The sequence below is a fragment of the Apus apus genome, chromosome 19 (genome assembly GCF_020740795.1).
Source record: "Apus apus isolate bApuApu2 chromosome 19, bApuApu2.pri.cur, whole genome shotgun sequence".
Classification (NCBI taxonomy): domain Eukaryota; kingdom Metazoa; phylum Chordata; class Aves; order Apodiformes; family Apodidae; genus Apus; species Apus apus.
The window spans coordinates 9,454,273-9,475,723 of NC_067300.1; the positions used below are offsets into that span (position 1 = coordinate 9,454,273).

Here is a 21,451-nt window from a genome sequence, read left to right on the forward strand (position 1 = left end):
CTGTGCAAAGTGGATAAAAGTGTGACATATGAACAAGAAACAATTGTTTAACTTTCATTTTAGTGGCAAAGGTTTTTTATGTATTTTCTATATAAAATAGATTGTACAGGGCTTCAATGATAAGGGGTTAAAGAGCTCATTAATTTACAAGTTGTTGTGTGGTCTGAAGGATGCCTTTAGCTATATGACTCTATTGACTTTTGGGTCTCATTTCAGTATTTTAAAATCTAAATTTCTAGACTACAACCCCACTAAAATATGAAAGTGTTTGTTGCTGAAGTGCATTTAAGTATTACTGCTTTTAACTTGCATTGCTGATGTTCCTTTCCTATTCCTACATTCCTTTCCTTGCTTCCTGAGCAGTCTCCTTCCAAATGGTATTGGAAATTAGTACCTGTAAGTGAACTACTTTTACACCAGTTGTCATCCACAGAATCATGGCTTTTTAAATATCTTCAGAGTGTTTGCTTCCATTGCAATGCTTCTTCGATGGTCTTTGAAAAAAAACAAACCTCTATAAGCTTCTGGGTCATCGGGCTTAGTTTTCATGACACCATTTCTGCATACTGTACAGCATTTAGCATAATCACTTCACAGCATTTCAGAATTGTTTCCACAGTGCAGGAGTGAGGGATGTGGAGTAGAAGCAAAAAACTAAGAAATCACCAACAGTTGAAATGGTTATGTTGGCTGGTTTTGTTGCAAATGGGAGGCAATTGATCAGAGCACTAAGGTGATACAGAAGCTGGTCAGTTTAAATGGTTGCTTCATCTTTGAATCCCTGGTTAAGATACCCAGATGTTTGCTGTAGCTCATTAAAGAAGGCTGGTGCAGTGCTCTGGCACAGGTCTGTACAGCTGTCAAAATCAGAGCTGCCTTATGCCTTGAGATGGGTTAGAAGATTAGACAGGCCAGGTTGGACCTGTTTTGGCAGTTGCTGGAGTTGTGTGGTAAATTAATCAGACTGAAGCTGGTGTGATGGGAGAAAAGACAGAAGCAATATTTTACATATCAGAACAAAATACTTCCTTTAAGGCAAAGTTGGAAAACAGAGTATCAGTTCCACTATAAATAAAATATAATAACTTGTTCCTCTAGTATACAAGCCTGTTTGCTTTTGGTTGAGTTTCCTGGTTTTATTGTAATTTGCAGAGATTTTTCTTTGTTCATTTGTTTTCCTTAGCCTCGATAGCCTTTCTCCTGCACCTGTTGGATTTGGTGTTTTCCATTTTCTCTCTGGCAAGATGAGAGCTGTTGCCTTGGTGGCCAGTTCCAAAGATCAGTGCACTAGGAAAGGACAGGCATGACCAGGCAGTCACCTCTCCCTACAACCTCTGCCTTTCCACAGAGAAAACTCAGTCCCACTCCTCTGCCTCATAGTTCTTTATTTGTTGGAACCAAATGTATAGGCCACAGGAAAAACCATAAATATCTGAAACATGGGAAACCTGAGCAGGGACCTGCAGGGTAATAAAATGACAGAGCCCTGCCTTCCAGCTCATGGAATGACCTGTGCCAGTGAGTAATGAAGTGTTGACCTAGTGCTTATCGCTTACCTTCTAGTGTGCTTACAGGTCACTTCTGGGTTGGAGACAAACATCTGATAGCCCTGGGAGGAAGCTGAGTAGGCTTATGTTTTGTTTAAAGAGACAACTGGGTGAGAGTAGAAGAAACTACGGGAATGGAATGGATTTGCAGGGTTATCATTGAGCAAGGTCATAGAATCGTGGAATGGTTTGCATTGGGAGGGACCTTAAAGATCATCTAGTTCCAACCCCCCTGCATGGGCAGGGACACCTCCCACCAGCCCAAGCTGCTGGTGGTGAAGGAAGGAGTAAATAGAGTTTCTCTCACTACTAGTCCAGTAGTGCACAGATTATACTGGTTTACTGACAGATTTTCATGTCACCATAGTGGCTGTCACATTGTGTCACTGCTCTATTTCTTTTTTCTTTTGTGACTTTTTTTTTTTTATCTAGAGTTCTCTCAGTAGCACCCATTTCTGCACTTTAAAGCATACAAATGTCATTCATTGTATGCATGGGGGGAAACAAACCGCAGAACTCTGCTTAGAGTGTAAGAGAATTAAGAGAGTAATAGTAGAGCAAAAAATAAGGAATTAAATTAAGTCCATAAAAAAACCTCCTTGGTGATAAATTTGTGTGTTTTTCACCAAAGCAGAAATAAATGAGGAGCTCTTACAGATTCTCAGTATTGACTGTAGTTGGTTTAAATTCCATTTAAGCCTATTGAAAAGGAAATATGTGTATCTGCTTTAAATACAGGAGGAATTAAAGTTCAAGAGGAGATTTCTGAAGTTTGCCTTTAATATGCTTAGTTCGACTAAGTGGATGAAATTATGAGCCTTTTAAGCTAACCAGTTCACCTTAGTGTCCATACGTGTTTTATGAGGCTTAATGACCGCATTTCCAGTGCATAATGGATGTTGCTAATGCATTTGATTTGTTTCTTGTTCGAATAATCACCATGGTATATCTCACTGTTTCTTTTTGTGTAAGCCTGATCTGATGCATGCCATATCGCACTGCATGCTGGAACCAGTGGAGTATGCTCGTGTGGTACAGTATGATTCACATTCCATTACATGTTTGTGGAGCGCTCCAGGCTCGGGAAGATAATTCATTTGCACCTAGTAAAAGGAGAGAAAAAATAGCATTAGCATATAGAGATAGAATCATAGAATGGTTTGGGTTAGAAGGGACCTTAATGATCATCTAGATCCAACCTCCCTGCATGGGCAGGGACACCTCCCACCAGCCCAGGTTGCTCCAAGCTCCATCCAACCTGCCCTTCAACACTTCCAGGGATGGGGCGGCCACAGCTTCCCTGGGCAACCTGGGCCAGGGTCTCACCACCCTCACAGTGAAGAGTTGCCTCCTAATGGCTGACCTAAATCTCCGCTCTTCAAATTTTAATCCATTCCCCCTTGTCCTCTCACTACAAGTGCTTGTAAAAAGTCCCTCCCCAGCTTTCCTGTAGGCTCCCTAGCTTTTAGAGTTAGCTGTCTTTGCTAGGGAAACTTAACATAGCATGTCTATATTTGTGCAAAATAAATAAATGAAACAGGTTCTTACTGCTCTGATTATGAGTGCTCTTTGTTCCTTCGAACAGATTTTTTTTCTCAGCCTGTGCCATCCTCAGCTGACACATGAGTGTGCATTTGTGCAGAGACCTTTCCCAGGTTGTCTTGGAAAGTATAGGATAGCCTTGGTAAAATCCAGCTTTCCTGTGATGATTAAATACATCCTCTGTGTATATGCATGTCAGGCCAGCACATCAGCCAGGATAGTTGGATGCTAAGTGATGTTAATTCCCTGAAGTGTCAAAGGAATCTTTTCCAGCCCCAAGAGGTGTTTCTGCAGTCTAGTGCCCTTCCGCTTGCCCCACCACTTCGCTGCTCAAACCTGGATCCCACCTTCCAGTCTAGCTGGCATGGGGCTGCTTAGTAAATATCAACACTACAACTTGTCTTGCAAAAACTGCAAGAAGCAATGCCAAGATTTGTTCTTTGGTTGCCTGGCTCTGGCTGCTCTTCAGCTGTGCTCTGAATTGTGTGAGGGCTCAGAGATGGTTTGCAGAAGAGTTTGATATTGATCTCTACTGAAGCCGGGGAGAGTTTTGCTGTTGATTTAAGAGGCCTAGCTGCTCCTCTTGCTGACTATTTTTGGAAAGGCCATGTTTTTTTCTTTTGCATGGCATTACTGTTGTGAACTGGCTTGCCAGACACATGATGTTCTGAATCTCTCTGAGAGAACTTTGCTGTCTCTGGATGTCGGTAACGTATGAGAACTCACCAGCTCATCTCAGTTCTTTTTTGCTGTGTTTTGTTTTTCCCAAGCTTTATGCATTTTCATGTAGTTATCTCTTTCTTTGGATCTGCTGCATTCTTGCATCTGTATGGAAGGATTTTAACTTAAATTGCTTATAATAAGTTAAAATTGTGACTGAAGCTAGGGATTCAGCAGCACAGGTTGCTTCCAGATACGAGGAGCATTAGATTCCTCAGAATTGGCTTCCACTGAGAGAAAAGCACAACCTTGTGCTTTGTGAAGTGTTTTTGAATAAAAGCAGAATGCTATAAAAGATCCACCGTAAAGAGTTGTCAGTGCTTAACAAATATGCCTATTTTTTTTCCCTTTGCTTTTTGTTGCCCATCATCTGAACCCTTGTTTCCTTTTGTTAGGTGCGTTACCGCAGAGACCATCTTTCAAGCAGGCAGTTACCTTACTTTCCCTTGCTTGAAGATTTGATGAAGGATGGTAGTGATGGTGCTGCTCTTCTAGCTGTGATACACTATTATTGTCCGGAGCAAATGAAACTAGATGGTATGTAATAAAATGTCCTAAATATAAATATAAAATAATTTAATTAGTCTTTGAAAGTTGAACTACAAATGCATTATCAAATAAAAATGCAACACATCTGGGCAGTGGGCTGCAGCAAGTCAGGGCCAGGTCACATGGAATCTACATCAGTGTATTTAAAGAGTAACCTCTCTTTGATTTTGTTTTTTTACTTACTGTTTTGATCTGCTCTGTATGTTATGAGCTACAAAATAGTCCTTCCTTTTCTAGACCTAGATGATACAGCTTTCTTTGTTCAAGTGTGTGAGCTGGGTTTCAGTAGCACATAAAAAAGGAATACATGTCCACTACTGTTAGCTCATGATTCTCATGTTCCTCTGTAGGTGTATCTAATTTAAAATCTAGATTTTAAAATAGTTTCTTCCAGTCTTCAGCAATTGTTACTCTTTAGCATTGCAAATGTGAGTTCTCTTCCTCAGAAAATGTTTTTCCTAGTAATTAAATGTCCTTGTTGCATTTAACTTCTTTAAATCAACATTTTGTTGTGGTTTTCAAAGTCTCAGATATGTTGTACCTTGCAGAGCTCCTGAATGTTTTCAGAAGGAAGCAGCACTGAATAACCTTTTGTTATTTGCAAATCAAGATGTCTTCTAATTGCTTTTGTATTTTGTTATTATGAGTGTTCTTTGTATCCTACTTTCCTTTTCTGTGCCTGGGATTGACAGAATCCTATATGGATTCTAAAATGAATGCAACATTAACACTGTTTTATTTGTGGTTTTCTTCCTCCTTTTCCTACCTGCCTGTTAAACCCTCTGTGTTTAACAGGCAGAGAAATGGCACTGTTAGCCAATAAATATTAACTGATGGTGCAGAGGGAGGCTGTGAAGTTCCTGTTTGTAGCGGTTCTGTTAGTTGTGGATGGAAGGTTGATAAACTGGAATAGGGTTGTAACCTACTCATTTCTCTCACTTTCCTAGACATTTGTTTGAAGGAGGTAACATCAATTGCAGACAGCCTCTACAACATTCAGCTTTTGAGAGAATTCTCAAACGAGTATCTAAACAAATGCTTTTACCTCACATTGGAGGACATGTTATATGCTCCTTTGGTCTTAAAGGTAAGAGATGTAATGAAGGATATATTTTTCAATAAAATGTGGATAAAGCATACGTGTTTTGTTACTCTGAGGTGTGGCTTTGCTTTCTTTCTGTTGTAGCCTAATGTCATGGTATTCATTGCGGAGCTCTTCTGGTGGTTTGAGAATGTCAAACCAGACTTTGTGCAGCCCAGAGATATTCAGGAAATAAAGGATGGTAAGTTTTAACTCTTGATAAATGTTAAAATGTTATTTGCAAAATACATTGCAATGAAACTATTGCACAGTTGGTGTTTCCTTTGGAATTTTCTCTTTACCCAAGCTTTGTGCTTGGTGGGGATCTTTGAAGGCAGTAAAAATGGGAGGAGAGTTAGTCCTGGATCCACTTGAGTTGGAAGTTTTGGAATGAGATAGGTGATCTTTTCCCTGTAACCACTGGTTATTTACTTGGAATGTTCTTTCCGTTAAGGTCACTATAAGATACACATTTTAAATAAACACCAGTAGTTAAGGTTTCATTCTAGTGTTGTGTTGTAAAGTTTCCATTCTGATGTGCTGCAGTCTGCAAAGCTCTGCTGTTTCCACCCTTCCCGGGGCAGTAAGTGGCACTAACGCTCTGCCCCCGCAGTGAAAGCCGCGCTGCAGCACAAGAGCAGCCGCCCCCCTGTCCCCATCTCCAACGCCACCAAGCGCAGTTTCATGGCCAGCCCTGCTAGCACCAGTCCTGCAGACCTGCAGCCCTCTGCTCAGGCAGAAGCTTGCAGCAGGTACTACCTGCACCCCGAGGAGCCTGACTACCTGTAAGTCTCTTTGCATGTTGTTTAATCTTCAATTTATGCTTCCATCTGGAATTTCTGCTACTAAATGTTCTGATTTAGTCATATCATAGAATGTTTGAGTTGGAAGGGACCTTAAACATCATCCAGTTCCAACCCCCCTGCATGGGCAGGGACACCAGATTGCTCCATCCAGTCTGCCCTTGAACACTTCCAGGAAGGGGGCATCCACAGCTTCCCTGGGCAGCCAGTTCCAGTGTCTCAGCAGCCTCACACTAGTGCATTGGAGCTGTGTGCAGCCAGTCTCTAAAATACTCTCAGCTCCCAAGTTCAGAGAAACACTTCCCACTGTTATGTTTGATCTTTGTTTGACAAGTGCCAATAATCCCCACCAGTTAATGTCACCACTGTGTGATAGAAGTTAGTCTGCTTTGATTTTGATAAAAATGAAACATGAAAACTTGTTGAAGCAGCTCATCTTTACTGGCCATATTCTATAAATGCTGTTTCAAACCCAAACCTGGATAGGATCTAATGTACAAGAGGGTTCATGACAAGGTCTTTCAGCTGGTCTAATCTTGCTGGTCACCACTGAGTTACTTCAGCCTTTCCTTTGTCTCTAATGCACTATTTACACAAGCCACATTTTAAATCTGCTGTATTTAGAAACCTAAACAGATTGATTTCAGGTAATAGGTTTACTTTTGTAATGTTGCATGTGAAGACCTTTTATTCTATTAAAATAACTCCCTTAACATTAAAATTAATGCTGTATCATTGTGTTTTAAAGAGGACGGGGTCACTATTACCAGTGTAACATATAATTTCTTTCATTATAGGAAAAAAGTTCTTATAGTAATGAATTTTTCCTTTTCTGAATTAGTGGCAAAGGAGGAAGCCCTGCCTTCAGCCCTTCCCATCCCCTGCTCCCTTTGAGACAAAAGCAACAAAAATCTTTACAGGGAGAAGACAGCCCTGGTAAGTCTGCCTGGAAGTTGCATTTCCACAGGCAGTGACAAACAGTGTCAGTACAATAATGAATGAAAATGTAAGCTCGTATACGTGAATGATCTAACATTGAATTACCCTGCAGTTGGTCAAGTTCAAGGTGTGCTTAGTCTGAGTAAATCTTCTTTGCATTGAAAGATTTTAAAGAACTTTTTAGGAAGTTATCGAATTTTTAAATACTTTTTCTCTCTCACAAATGAGCTTATTTCTCAGAAGTAGTGCAAGAAATTAAGACTAGTCATGTCAATTTGTTGACAAGAAAGGAAAAAGCCACTTGTCAAATGTTCGTAAGACTGGCAAAAGTCTTAGGAAGCAAGATTGTCATCCAGGATGGCAAAACTCACTCTGATCCTTGGCATCTTTTGCCTAAACATTTGTTTAGTAACTGAAAACTTGGCTTTTATACTTACACAGAGAGGCTCAGAATTTTTTTTGTTTTAACACCTAAGGTACCAACCAAATGGTTCAGCTGCTTAGGTTCTAACATCATGCAAGCAGACAGGGAAAGCAGATGGGACAGTTTCATGTTTGGAAATCCAAAAGCCAGATATGTTTGTGGTCACTTCTCACTGTATTTTTTTCAGGCTTTGACTCTGCCTTTGGTTAATATTTCAGCAAATCTATTTTCTGCTGCCATCTCTTGGTGAAAGAGTTTATTATGTTTGCTGTTAAATAAAATAAAAGTACTAGTTTTAAAGACCATTTCTGAACTGTTAACAACTTAAAAATATATTTCAGGTCAGCGACATCGCTCTAATTCTCTGACTCGTGTTGATGGGCAGCCACGAGGGTCAGTTCTTGCATGGCCAGAGAAGAAACCCAGGTAACAGCTGCATTTCCTTACAACTGGACTGAGAGAGGCTCCGTTTTGGTTTCTTTTCATGTGCATTTTTATAGATGACTGATTTTAGGGTTGCAATTGAAAATACTTGAAACATGATTGTTAGGAAGCACTGTTGAAAACTGAAGTTGCTCTTCAGTGTTGCTGGTCACTTCTGACACAGGACACATGTTTCAAAGGGAGCAAGAATTTTAACTGTCTGTAGCATGATCCTTAGTTCAACAAAAGGTAACTTTTTGTGCTCAAGTGTCAGTAGATTGTTCTTATCTTTTCCAGGCCTCTGTCACAGCCAACACCATTTGCTCTTAATCATTCTGCCAGCAGTGATGTGGACCCTGGGTCTGGTGACAGCATCAGTCTGGCTAGATCAATCAGCAAAGACAGTCTGGCTTCAAACATTGTTAATGTGACTCCAAAAAACCAGCCCCAACCTCCATCAGTGAAAACCAACGGGAAGAGCTTGCTCAGCAACGTTGACATCGAGGATGAAGATGAGGAGCTTATTGCAATCATCAGGTCTGAAGAAAGGCCAAACCGTGGTGACCTTGAATTGCAGAGTGCATCAGCCAGGGTGCCCAGCATAGTTGCAACTGCATGGTCTCCAAAAACAAACAGTGAGCCTTCTGAAGGCAAACCAGACAGCTTTTACTTGGAGCCTTTAATGCCTGCCATTCTAAAACCAGCAAAGGAAAAACAGATCATCAACAAAGAGGATGAATGTGGGGAGGGGAAACAAAGGGGGTTTGTAACAAAGAGATTAAATGAAGGACACTTGTCTTTGATCCGCAAGAAAACAAGCAGCAGTCATGGTGAGCATGACCTCAATAGGACTTTTACTCCAATTTCTAGTTCTGATTTCACTCCTGTTGCAGATCCTGGAACTGCAGATTCGGTGGCACTGGTGGAGGCAAGTTTAGAAGCTTCCAGACCTTTGGCTTGTAGCAGTGTGGATCCTTCCACTCAGGAGCTCTCCACCGGAGGATTTTTTCTTCATGCTGCTAAATCTGATGATGACATAGCAAGTAAAGTCAACATAAGTTATGTGAAAAGTCTCAATTCTCATGTCCCAGACACTATGTGGACTATGGTGAGACAGGACTCTGATTCAGATCTCCTTGACATAGAAGATGCTGAACAGGATTTGGTGGTCATAGATGACCATCCTGTAGTCACTAAGTACATTGGTGAAGAAGAATCTGCAAAACTGCAAGAAGATATGAAGGTGAAGGAACATGAAGATAAGGACGATGCTAGTGGACGTTCCAGCCCATGTCTCAGTACCATTTCCCAAGTCAGCAGTGTGTCCATGACCAGTGGGAGCGTCCGAATGACCAACTTTGCAGAACGAAAGCTTCAGAGACTTAATAGCTATGAAACAAAGTCCAGCACTAGTAGTTCACAAAAGACCACACCAGATGGGTCAGAAAGTTGCCCAGCACCTCTGACCACATGGAAACAGAAGCGAGAACAAAGCCCCAACAGACAAAATAAAGACAATGTGAATCTTCTAGCTTCTGAACTGGTCCAACTTCATATGCAGTTGGAAGAGAAGCGAAGGGCGATAGAAGCTCAGAAGAAGAAGATGGAAGCCTTGTCAGCAAGGCAGCGACTAAAACTGGGCAAGGCAGCTTTCTTGCATGTGGTTAAAAAGGGGAAATCTCCTGATGTTCCACAGCCTCTTAAACCAGAGCATTTTGCAAAGGAATATTCTCGGCACAATGGTGAAGACTTAGATGAAGTTTCTTTGGGTTCCAAATCTGAGGAGTTTCTTGGGAAAGAGGAGGAGAAAGAAGAAATGCTTAATGATTCCCAAGAAGTAACAAAAGTAAAGCTGCAGGAGAGCCTAGCTTTTGCTGAGCAACATAAACCAAAAGACTCTGCTGCTCTACATGATTTGGAAAAAAGTAAAATTATTTCTGTTGCCCTCCTAGAAGACAATGTTACTGAAGTGGATATAAATGAATGTGATCTTTCTATTGAGAAACTGAACGAAACAATCAGTACACTTCAGCAGGCTATATTAAAGATTTCTCAGCAACAGGAACTACTTATGAAATCTCCATCAGTGCCATCACCAGGAACCAGAAGTAACTCTCAGGACCAAAAGGTAAAACCATCAATTCACTTTGTTGAGCCTCTGTCTCCAACTGGAATGAACAGTCTTCGTAAACCACCTCGTTTTGGTCAAGGAAGGAGTCCTCGATCAGGAAGACCAACTGATCTGAAAGTCACTAAAGACAAACCACAAAATTCAGCACGTGTTAAAACCCCAACACCAAATCTAGAAAACTTACCACATTTGAGACCATTTCCATCCAACAGCTTGTCAAAGACACCAACAGAAACTGGCCTGGAAAGTAGTCCTGATCTTGGAAATGGCTCTCAAGAAAAGGGTTTCTTTGATACCTATAGACTTCATGATGAGAGCAATCAACGGGCACTAGTTCTCTCCACCTCCAAAGATGCAAATATTATTTCTGAAATGAGCAAAGAGGTGAATAACAGCTTCAAGGAAGCAGGGTTGAACTCTTCTGATGGCTCAGGAAAAGAAAATGTCCCAGTGGATGAGCCACTGAGAAGCAAGGTTAATCTCATTGAAGTAGACTTGTCTGACTTGAAAGCTCCAGATGAAGGAGAACTTGAAAACCAGGATAGCTCTACAGACATAATCAGTGAAGGTGATCAGAAGTCTGGTGTGGGTTTTTTCTTCAAGGTAAATACATTTTTCTGTGTTTGGTCATTGTTGCACGTTTGCCCAGCATTAGAGCTGGTTTCATCCTCTTCATTTTTCAGTCTTCTGTTGGAACACAGGTCCTTTTGGTTGTGATTTTTAAAAAAACTGCATTGGAAAAGAATTGCTGTGGAGAAAAAGGGCTGCTGGTTTATTAGTGCCGTGGTATTTCTTATATTGTTGGGTGTTTTTGAAATAGTGTCTGTTCCCTCTAGTGAAGTTCAGAGTTGGAATATTTTGTGTCTTAATTTGTGCTTAGCCATGATTATCATAAATACCTTGAATGTGCTGATGTGATGAATCCTTTTTTCATTTCTCTTTCAAGAAAACGGAGCTAGGCTCTCTGCATCTTGGTTCATTGAACTTCTGGTTTTATAAAGTATGATGAATGTGACTGCCTCAAAGGTTACCTCTGTGCTGGGGTTATTTGTGCTCTCCGTCCTGGCCCACGTGGTCGTTGCTTTGTACTTGCCAGATATAGAAGGTTTTTTGTGATGCTTAAGCATGGCTTTTCCTGAAAACTCCCTGGAATCCTCAGCAATGTTGTGATGTCCAGCTTAATATATTTTTCTTCTACTCTTTAAAACTCTCCCCCTATGGATTCTGCAGGATGAACAGAAAGCAGAGGATGAGCTGGCCAAGAAACGTGCGGCGTTTCTTCTGAAACAGCAGCGCAAGGCCGAGGAGGCTCGGCTTCGGAAACAGCAGCTGGAGGCTGAGGTTGAGCTAAAAAGAGATGAAGCTCGGTAATAACCTGGAGGAGAAGACTTCTTGTTGTCTTTAAGATGAGGAAAATCGTTGTGTGTTCAGTGCAACCTTGTGTTTGCTTTTCAGTCGCAAAGCTGAGGAGGACCGAATACGGAAAGAGGAGGAGAAGGCTCGGAGAGAACTGATCAAGCAAGAATATCTAAGGAAAAAACAGCAGCAAATTTTGGAGGAGCAAGGGCTAGGAAAGCCCAAATCGAAGCCCAAAAAGCCCAGGCCAAAGTCAGTCCATCGTGAAGAATCTTACAGTGATTCAGGGACAAAGTGTTCTTCCACACGTAAGGGTTTGGATGCATTTGCTCTCACTGAGTCTGTAAATCTGCTTTAGCAAAATGTGTTTCACAGTTTCTCTTTTGTTTTCTAGCTGATAATTTGAGCAGTGCTCAGTCTGGTTCCAGTCTGTCTTTGGCCTCAGCAGCAACAACTGAGCCTGAAAGTGTACACTCTGGTGGCACACCATCTCAGAGGTAAAAAGATAGGCTTAATTTGAATTTCTTTTATTTTTTACTGTGTTATGAAATAATGTTGGGATTCAGTGTTGTTTGCTTCAGTTCACTGGCATAGAGGCACAACAGTAACTGGTGAGTTCATCTTCTGTTTTATGTAGCTGCCAGCTCCAGTGTTCTGTACAAACTTGCAATTTTGTTTTGTTTTATTTTCTCCCAAAGGAATAATAGAATTTTGCTTTGATAACCCAGCAGGGAGAATCTGACTGGTTTGGGGGAGGAAAAAGAATGATAGCTTGTTCCATTCAGGGTCAGACACTGGGGAATTTATTTAGGATTGGAGGGGAAAAACCCCAAATCCTGGCATTAATTTCTTTTTATTCCCCCTGCCAGAGTTGAATCAATGGAGTCCTTACCAATACTGAGCAGGAACCCCAGCAGAAACACAGAAAGAGACTGGGAGAATGCTTCAACAGCATCTTCTATTGCTTCAGTGGCAGAATACACAGGTGACTTGGGTTTTAGTTTGAGCATTTGTTACGAATAGCATGTCATAAAAAGCTGTGTTGTATCTGATGTTACACTTTGTTATTTTTTAGAAGTTGTCAGGGTTCATTTTCTGCTTAATCTCTAGAAAGTTATTGTAGAAAAACATTTGAGGGGTTGGTTGTTTTTTTTTTTTCTTATTTTGAATGAAAAATCTTTCTGTTCAGAAATGTAGGACAAATAATTTTTACTTGTTTATCTTCTTTAGGTCCAAAATTATTTAAGGAGCCTAGCAGCAAATCCAACAAGCCTATTATTCACAATGCCATATCTCATTGCTGTCTTGCTGGAAAAGTGAATGAACCACATAAGAATTCCATATTAGAGGTAAACATTAACATACAAAATTCATAGAATGGTTAAGTTGGAACGGACTTGAAAGATCATCAGGTTCCAACCTCCCTGCCATGAGCAGGGACACCTCCCACCAGCCCAGGCTGCACAAGCCTCATCCAACCTGCCCTTGAACACCTCCAGGGACTGGACATCAACAACCTCCCTGGGCAACCTGTTCCAGTGCCTTCCTGCCCTCATGGTGGAGAATTTCTTCCAGATGTCTAACCTAAATCTATCCTTTTTCAGTGTAAAATCATTACCCCTTGTCCTATCACTGCCCTCTCTGCTAAAAAGTCCCTCCCCAGCTTTCCTGGAGCCCCTTCAGGCACTGGAAGGTGCTCTGGGGTCTTCCCAGAGCCTTCTCTTCTCCAGGCTGAACACCCCAACTCTCAGCCTGTAAATTGTGAATCCACTCACAATTAACTGTACCTGGAATGCTCAGTTCATAGCCCCACTGATGCCTGGTAGGGAATGCCATTTCCTAAAATGTGTTTGTACTGAGACTCCTTCACTTCCCATGACTCTGTGGACTTGGGGAAAACATGATTCTGTATTAAGAGTTCAGCCCCTAAGTTTACAGAAGGACTGAAAACCATAGTTGCTGATTGAGTGTTTAGATCTATGTGAAAGCATAAAACTTTGCATAATGTGAGAATTTTCCCTGTGAACAATCTGTCTATATGTTTGGTTATTTTTTAACTGCAGGAACTAGAAAAATGTGATGCCAACCACTACATCATTCTCTTCCGTGACGCCGGCTGCCAGTTCAGAGCACTTTACTGCTACTACCCTGACACGGAGGAAATCTACAAGCTGACTGGAACAGGGCCAAAGAGCATCACCAAGAAAATGATTGACAAACTTTATAAGTACAGTTCGGACAGAAAACAGTTTAATGTGATTCCAGCCAAAACCATGTCAGTCAGTGTGGATGCTCTCACCATCCACAACCACCTGTGGCAAGCCAAGCGACCCGCGGTGCCAAAGAAGAACCAGACTCGGAAATGACACGGAGCTCCTGGGGAGAAGAAGGTTGCTGGCTGGGGTTGCATCAAAAGAAGAAGTGTTTACCATTTTCCTCCAGTTTGGTATGAAATGTGCAGAACCATAAACTTTTTTTAAGAAGCTTCTAAGCAGAAACCCTGGATGCAAGTTATTGAGGATGAAGGAACGTTGCCAGTGTTGTGGTTTTTTTTTATGAATGAGAAATCTGCTGTTACACCCAATGCTAACTACTGTGGCTTTCAACTGACGAGGGACTGTGCATGTAGCAAGATCTTGAACAAGAGGATTTCCTTTTACTTGAAGCTTTTCATCGGTACAAATTGGGAATAATTCAGTTCTGTTTCCTCCCTGCCTCATGCCCTTCTTTTTCCTCTCATTCTGGAAGTTGGCAAGCTCCAAACGTCGGTAGAAGGATGGGACAGATCTTGGGTGAAGTGGTTTGGGTTTGGTTTGTTTTTTTTAAACAGTCTTGAGGGAAATCTTCCTTTCAGACTTTTTTGAGGAACTGTTTAATACATCACATTGTTGTACTGTATCTACTGCCAACCTAAGTCCAGCTCTCAGATTTCTGGAAAAAAAAAAAGAAAAAAGCCCCAACTTGTGCTGCTCAGAACAGAGTTTCCTTGCAGTCTCTTTAGGATAAACATTGCAAGGATTGCAAAAGCCAGTCATTTTTTTAAAAAAAAGAAAGTTCACAAATGTAAAGATTTCTGGAATACAATCATGAAGAGGCATACAGGTGCTACTAGCTGGAATATGCCTGACTGAAACTGAAGGAAGCTGAATGGAGCACAGTTATTACTGATTTCGGTTTCAGGTAGTGTCCTAAAGATCTGTTTGCTTTAATAAAGGTGGATTCTGGTAGGTATAGAACATTTCCACTCTGAGCACGCTCCTCCTGTACAACGGTGCACTTAATGATCACAAATTTTAATGTTTTTATTACATCATGAAATGTACTTCTACTTTCTTTGTCCTGTCTTTATTCTGAATGAGCAGCATGCTCTAAAATGAAGAGTGTGTTATGTTTTTTATTTTGGGTGATATATTAATATATATTGAGTTGTTTTGCTCATTTAAAAGCAATTTTTAAACAGAGACATTTGCATTTGTTTCAAAAGCCCAAATAAGTCGAATGGCTTGGATTTCTTTTCATGTTGAAATATTAAATCTTGAGTTATGACCTTAAAAGTCTTTGTGTTTCAGCAGATTAAATTTTTGTCTGTGATAACAGGGTATATTTGCAGTTCAGTTCCATTTTTTTAAATACTCCCCTTGCTTGGTTTTGGGCCTGGCTGGATTCCTGAGGAGGTTTCTGTAGCTAATGCCTAATTTAATCTGCTAGGTCTGGTTTGGCACTACTCCCTGAGGGTCATGTAGGCTTACAGCTTTGGTTTGCACATGTTTACTTTTATTTGAAGTGTTACTTGAATATGTATTTCTTAAGTGCAAAAGGCACTACCCCATCCTAGAGATGAACTCAGCTCTCAACTATAGTACAGTGTAATTACTAGACTTGGAGAATAATGGAAGTTACAGAGAGTTATGTACATAAAGGGGGAATAGGGTACATAATAAAGTGCTGACTAGACAGAGCAAAGTGAAGGTCTTCCATTGCTGTCTCCAGTTTTTTCCCCCTCCCAGTACTCCCTGACTAGGCTGCTGCAACTTTGTAAATGATGTTAGATAGTTTAGCTGCTTGTAAATAATGAAAGGCTTTATGGTTTCTAAAGTGCTAAGTATTAAACACCATAATGAGTGTAACTTTTGTTACCATGCTTTTCATGCTTGTGCTTTGTTTCTCACTGTTTGATATTATATACCATATTTATTTTACGAAACACTGAAATTTAATAAAAATCATTAACTGATTTCCTTTTTATTTCACGTGTACCTTTGTTGTTGTGACGCTTCATCCCCCTCAACTAATAACACTTTAAAGATGTGCTATTCTGTGTTTAGTTGTGCTCTTAGAGCTGGATCTGGAGTTGTTCCCACTTTGCTGTGTCACAGCAAGTGGAACTGGCTTTGTCTAGAACAGGTTCTTGTGCTTCCTGGGGTTTGGGCAGGAGGAAGGAGTAGGACCTTCAGGAACAGCTATAGTAGCAGATTCTCCTGCTGACCATGGAAGGGAAATAAGCTGTAAGCACTGTCTGAAAACAAGTAGTTTTGTTTTTTTTAGCACTGAGTTTTCTGCAGATGTGCTTGTGCCCAAGAGTCTGGGAGCCTTTTGCAGCTCTCGCTGGCAATGGGCCCCACGTTCCCGCTGGGCTCGCTCTGAGCTGGGGGAGTCCTTTCCCACCCAGAGCAGTGCAGGAGTCTTGGACCTCTCTCAAGTTCTTACTAGTTTCTTACATATAGTAAATACAAGAATGTACATCTTTAAAGTGCTTTTCAGTGCAATTTCTTTTTCTAAAACTTCCATCCATCAGTCTGTGTGCTCACGTGCTGTTTGCATTTGTACTTAATGTGTCCTTGTTGCATTTTGTGCTCTCTACTGGAGTTAGGAGTCCAAGCAAGAATAATCTGGGTTTTGAAAACACTGTGGCTTGGAAGCTTTAGTACAGTTCAGCACAACATGCTGGGCTGCTGGAATGGTTGAGTGTGCAAAGAAGAATCTGACTTTTCTCCCCACTAGACTAAGGGGTAAGTGTAGAAACTGCTCATCTCTGGGAGTTCCCACTTAGTAGGGCCGAAGTGTGAAGTAACAGGAATGAGTTCTCATGGCTACAATTTTCCATTCTTTCTGCTTTTTTCCCCCACAAGTCAGAGCTGGTCACTAGAGGCCATGTCAGGACATGCAGAACCCCCTCTTTTATTTTTTTTTTAAATCCAGCAGCAAACAAGGTGTGTCACCTTGGCTGGGAACCACCTGACCCTGGGGTTGGTACCTGATGTGCCCCTGGCAGCAGGGTCACTCCTGGGGTTCTTCCATCCTACATTCCTGTAACTGGTCTTTCTGGGTGTGCATTAAGCTGTTATTCTTGTGATGCTTATCCAATGAAATAGCTTTCCCTTGATGAGGGTCAGGAATGTAATTAATCTCCCGGAGCTGAGAGTGGTGATGGATCTGGTGTGAGCAGGTTCTGTGGTTCAGGTGCCCAACGGACCAACTTCAGGTGAGGCTCTTTCTGCTGTGACACTTGCAGGACCCCACTCCAGAAAGTGACAAAGATCTTTGAGAGCCTGATTTTGTACCTGTTTTTACTGCTGTGTTACACAGGCAGAGCTGGAGAAATTTGTGAAGTGGTTGGTGTGTTCTCCTGAGAAGTAGAAACTTGAACATCACCTTCTTCAGGACAGTTTGAAATTGAGATACTCACGTGATCCACCTGAGTATATTTTTAGATGTCTAAAATACATCTTTTGACACACTGAAGCAAAAAAAAATGAAATTCTTGTGCTCATATTGATCAGATGTTCTATTGTTTAATAATATATATGAAAACTGAGTATTAAAATTGGGAGAAAAAGTTTACTTCATCTTACTTTTTGGTGTTTTGCATCTTTTATGGGACACCTAAAATTTTGATGGAGGGGGAGTGTGATCGTGGCTTTAGCTTTGATGCATCATTGCAGCAACCAAGGAACATGGATGTGACACATCCCATGAGATTCTCCACAGGGAATTGTGAGCAGTCACAAGATAAAGGCAGGTTTAATCTGCCTCTGCCATATGCTTCAGAAACTAAGGGGAGGAAACAAGGAATCTTGACTTGTTTTTTGGCACAAGGATCTGACAGGCTTGGTTCTCATCCTTTGTCTCACACAAATTATCAGGAGAAAAAAAATACCAGGGTTACAGGAAGAACTTGTACATCAAGAACTGTAAGTATCTTGCCCACGTTGTCTTTAACATTTTGCAATTAACTTGAAACTTCTAGTTCCTCAGAGCTGCCCAGTGCTTCCTTCCTGGAAAGGCTCTGGGTGTTCCAGGCTCTGGGGGACATTCCTGACCTTCAGCTGGGCTCGGGGTGACGCTGCCTGCTGGGGTTTGCTTCTTTGAAGGTTCAGTGCATGATTTCTAATCCTGCTTTTCAAAACACAGGTTGTGTGACAGCAGGAACAGCTCTGGTATTTTGTGCACCTACCTTCATTCCCGTTTCCATGGAATGCTGGTGTGCACAGTGGAGGCTGAACGCACGTTCCTGTGGCAAAATTAATAATTTTATTTGCTTGTCTGCACTGAAAAAAAATCTACTTACAAATTACATCCTGGCACTGTCACAGGCTTCTGATACATCCTTCTGACCTGGTTCAGAGAGAAGATATTTATTGTACTGGGGGGTGGGGAAGCTCTGGGTAAAGCTTCTTAAACTGCTGTGTGCAGCAGGGACTGTTAAATATGCAATATACAGCGTTTGTTAAAATTCAAATGAGGCACTTGAAAGAGTAGTTTGAAGCCCAGAAACCTCCAGAATTGCTGTGGTATCACCTGGAAATCTTACCAAAGAAAAATCAGTTATTTTGAGTGTGTGTCTTTCAGGCAATAGCCATAAAAATTGAATTTACAGTAAAATAAAAAGCCCATCATGGTTTAGGTTTGCTTTTTGCCACCCAGACACATCAATACTGGCCTCTTTTTCTTCCTAGTGTATATTTCAGTGGTCTAGATTTTTCTCTTCTAAAGGAAGTTTTCAGTGTTAAAGCAATTTTTTCTCAACTGGGGCAAAGTTCTAAATAATTTTTGGTTCATTTTTGCAGTGTTTTTTCCTCTTATTTTGCTGCTTCTGCTGCTGGGGAAGGTGAAGCAAGATGAAAAGCTGCACAGGCAGGTGAGGAACCTCCTGCTGAGAGCAGCACTGATGTCCCCTTGGCACTGAGACAGCAACTGAGAACCAGCACCTGGTGACAAGGGCACAAGCAGCAGGACACAAACTGGTAAATCAGGGCACTGAAGGGTTGGGTTTTGTTGGGAAATGGAGCTCAGGGAGAACTCACAGCCGGGGGGACCTGTGGGCACCCAAATCCAAAGCCCAGGTAAGGAATGAAGAGCACTGCCAGGTTGGATGTGGGGACAGGGCCACTAGGAAGACCCATCAGTAGCAGCACATCCTTTTGCACCAGCTAGAGCAAGGGCAGAGCTACTGGAAAAGAGCCACCAGGTTCAGTGGTGGAGCTAATGAACCAGAAACCCTGGTGCAGAAATCCTGTGACCTGAGGCTGCTCTGCAGCCTGAAGGGCTGTCACACCAGGGCACCTTGGTCCTGGTGCTGTTGAAGTTACCTTCTCTTGATTGTAATCATTATCATTCAGCTGAGCTGGGAAACTGGAAGGAAATTGTTCTCTGTGTATAGTTAGGTTTTGTTTAAAGACAATACTTAAGCTGTAATTTTAACAGGGAGGTGGCTCCTGCCACAGGGTAAATTTACAGCAAAATGACCTGATGGCTTCCAAGTTTCTTACTTGTGCATGTATGTTCATCCTAGAAACACCTTCACTATTTAAGGTATCTGGTGTCCTTCAGTTGTCTTCACTATTTAAGGTGACTATTCTTGTATGACTTTAAATAAGTTAAAAATATTTTTTATAACATTTTAAGTAATTAATTTTTTAAAATTATTTTTTTACCAATCTTTTCTTAAAATGCCAAATAAAAACCATCTCCAGTTGCCCATTGTTTACATTTGATGTCTAAGTAAAAAAAAAAACAACCATCTATCTGTCTGTGTGTGCAGGGTGCTCTGGAAATGGGTTCATTTTCTGGAAATCTTGGGATGTGAATCAAAGAGTCAGTGACAAACTTTTAAGTGTTTATAGGCAGAAGAAAATACACACCAGTAAAAAACAAAATTCATTTAAATAGCTCCACAATGTAATGCTTTTTTTTTTTTTTTGACTCCTAGAGAAGAAGAATTAATTAATGAAATGACCTTTAAATCCAATGTCAGAGTTGCAGTTTCACTGCACCCCCACAGCACATCTTACCTCCCCTTGCCCCGTGCACAAAGAGTTTTGAAAAATGACAGTTTTGAAACTTTAAAAAAAGAAGCTTTCATGTGTCCCAGCTTTGGAAGAGATGACTTGAAACAACATCTCCCAACCCCTAAGGCACATTTTGCCATGGGTTTTAAAATAAAATTTGCTCCTAGAGAAAAAAAAAAAACCACCAGACTGCAGGCTCCCCTGTTGCTGCATGCAGCTCTTTTATTTGGGTTTGTCTTTACAGAAATGTGAAGCATCTTCACAGTAAGTGTACAAAAACATCTCCAGTTGGCTGTCTGCAGTGCATCCCAGCAGGACATGTCACCAAATCAGGTCTCAGAGGGGAAAGGGGGGGGAGTTGGAGCTGCTGTTGCTGATAAAAATCCATGCAGGAGCTGCCCCTGAGAGCTGACGGGTCTGGCACTCGGGGGAAATAAAAATGTCAAGTTCTGTATAGACTGAAGTACGAAGGGGTATAAAAGGAAATAAATACAGGCTAACAGTTGTTTGAATGTTTGGTTTTAATGGGGAATATATGGATTTAGTCCATATTTAGCAGATGAAACCACTCGTGGGTACGTACCATGGGATGGAGCCGTTTGCTGTAACCCTGAAAATCTCGCAGCTGCCCTCGTGTCTGTCCCCCCAGCCCAGGGCCTCTCATGTCTCTGCTCTAGGATACAACTTTTCCTTCAGAAAAGCCTATTTTTCTAAGCTTATTGTAAGGTTTTTTTTTTCCCCTGCCCATAGGAAGGGGTTGTACCAAGTTGGCCCCAGGGGAAAGTCCTCCCTCCAAGACAGCCCTTTGGTGAGCAGGAGCCCCTCGTCTTGATGCAGCGACGCTTCCAGGACCATTATAAAAATAAAATACCTTTGTTTTTACATTAGTATAGCAACTGAGCCTAAAGAATTAGAAAAAACTTAAAACGTCTGTTCTTAGACTTGCATTGACCACAGGCAAGTATCTACAGGATTTATTCCAACATCCCCTCAGAAAGTCTGCTATAAATTTACACCATAGAAAGAACGTATGCAAAACGCAGGTGGTTGATACCCAGAACTTTCCTTTTAAATACATATATTTATACATTAAACAAACAAGCATTTTTTTTTTTCAAAATACAGGAATATCAAGGGGTGTTTTTTAATAGTATCACAAACCAGGTATTGTTCTTTTGGTACGTGGGGATCCTCTTGAGTTAATTACTCAAATAAAGGGTAAGGAAGAACTGAGAGTGCCCAGTGAAGAGGGAGAGGTGCCCAAAGTTGAGCTCTTGTCACAGCACCTGGTGTCATTGCACAAGGACCCGTCGTGCTGGCTGTTCTGGACACTTGGGCTGTGACACTTGGAGCTGTGACACTTGGCACCTGACATGCTGACCTGCAGTGCTACAGTCTGTTTTTTTTTTCTAACCTGCAATGTTGCTTTGTTCCACTCTCCCTTGAAAGCCAAACAGGGACTGGAAAAGAAAAATAAATCACCTGTCTAAAAATCTAGGAAATTACATCGTTAATTAACACTTGATGAGGCTTTGCTGGAGCGCTCAGAGTATCTTGAGGCTTTAGTGACACAGCCACAATATGTGCTTTTGTATTGCACCTGTGCTCACTTCTTAGCCTGCAAGAACTTCCTGGCTTTCTTTTATTT

At 41.3% G+C, this 21,451-nt stretch overlaps 2 protein-coding genes across 4 annotated transcripts in view; one reads left to right on the plus strand and one right to left on the minus strand.

Annotated features, from left to right (window-relative positions):
- Window positions 1-15,750, plus strand: part of CAMSAP1 (calmodulin regulated spectrin associated protein 1) — a 33,020-nt gene extending 17,270 nt beyond the window's left edge. For 2 of the 3 annotated variants that reach the window (XM_051636631.1, XM_051636632.1), the window contains exons 6-19: window positions 364-396; window positions 4,205-4,346; window positions 5,306-5,445; window positions 5,545-5,641; window positions 6,053-6,224; window positions 7,084-7,178; window positions 7,947-8,031; window positions 8,326-10,762; window positions 11,390-11,526; window positions 11,615-11,823; window positions 11,910-12,012; window positions 12,385-12,500; window positions 12,746-12,864; window positions 13,579-15,750. In XM_051636631.1, the coding sequence (XP_051492591.1) occupies window positions 364-396; window positions 4,205-4,346; window positions 5,306-5,445; window positions 5,545-5,641; window positions 6,053-6,224; window positions 7,084-7,178; window positions 7,947-8,031; window positions 8,326-10,762; window positions 11,390-11,526; window positions 11,615-11,823; window positions 11,910-12,012; window positions 12,385-12,500; window positions 12,746-12,864; window positions 13,579-13,881 (4,188 nt within the window). In that variant the 3' untranslated portion in view covers window positions 13,882-15,750. The remainder of the gene's footprint in view (window positions 1-363; window positions 397-4,204; window positions 4,347-5,305; window positions 5,446-5,544; window positions 5,642-6,052; window positions 6,225-7,083; window positions 7,179-7,946; window positions 8,032-8,325; window positions 10,763-11,389; window positions 11,527-11,614; window positions 11,824-11,909; window positions 12,013-12,384; window positions 12,501-12,745; window positions 12,865-13,578) is intronic. The other variant, XM_051636633.1, reaches the window with a different exon arrangement.
- Window positions 15,751-20,306: 4,556 nt separating this feature from the next.
- The window catches only part of KCNT1 (potassium sodium-activated channel subfamily T member 1), a 73,210-nt gene continuing 72,065 nt past the window's right edge, over window positions 20,307-21,451 (minus strand). The window contains exon 33 of the transcript XR_007891292.1: window positions 20,307-21,263. The gene's annotated coding sequence lies outside the window, so the exon portion shown is untranslated. The remainder of the gene's footprint in view (window positions 21,264-21,451) is intronic.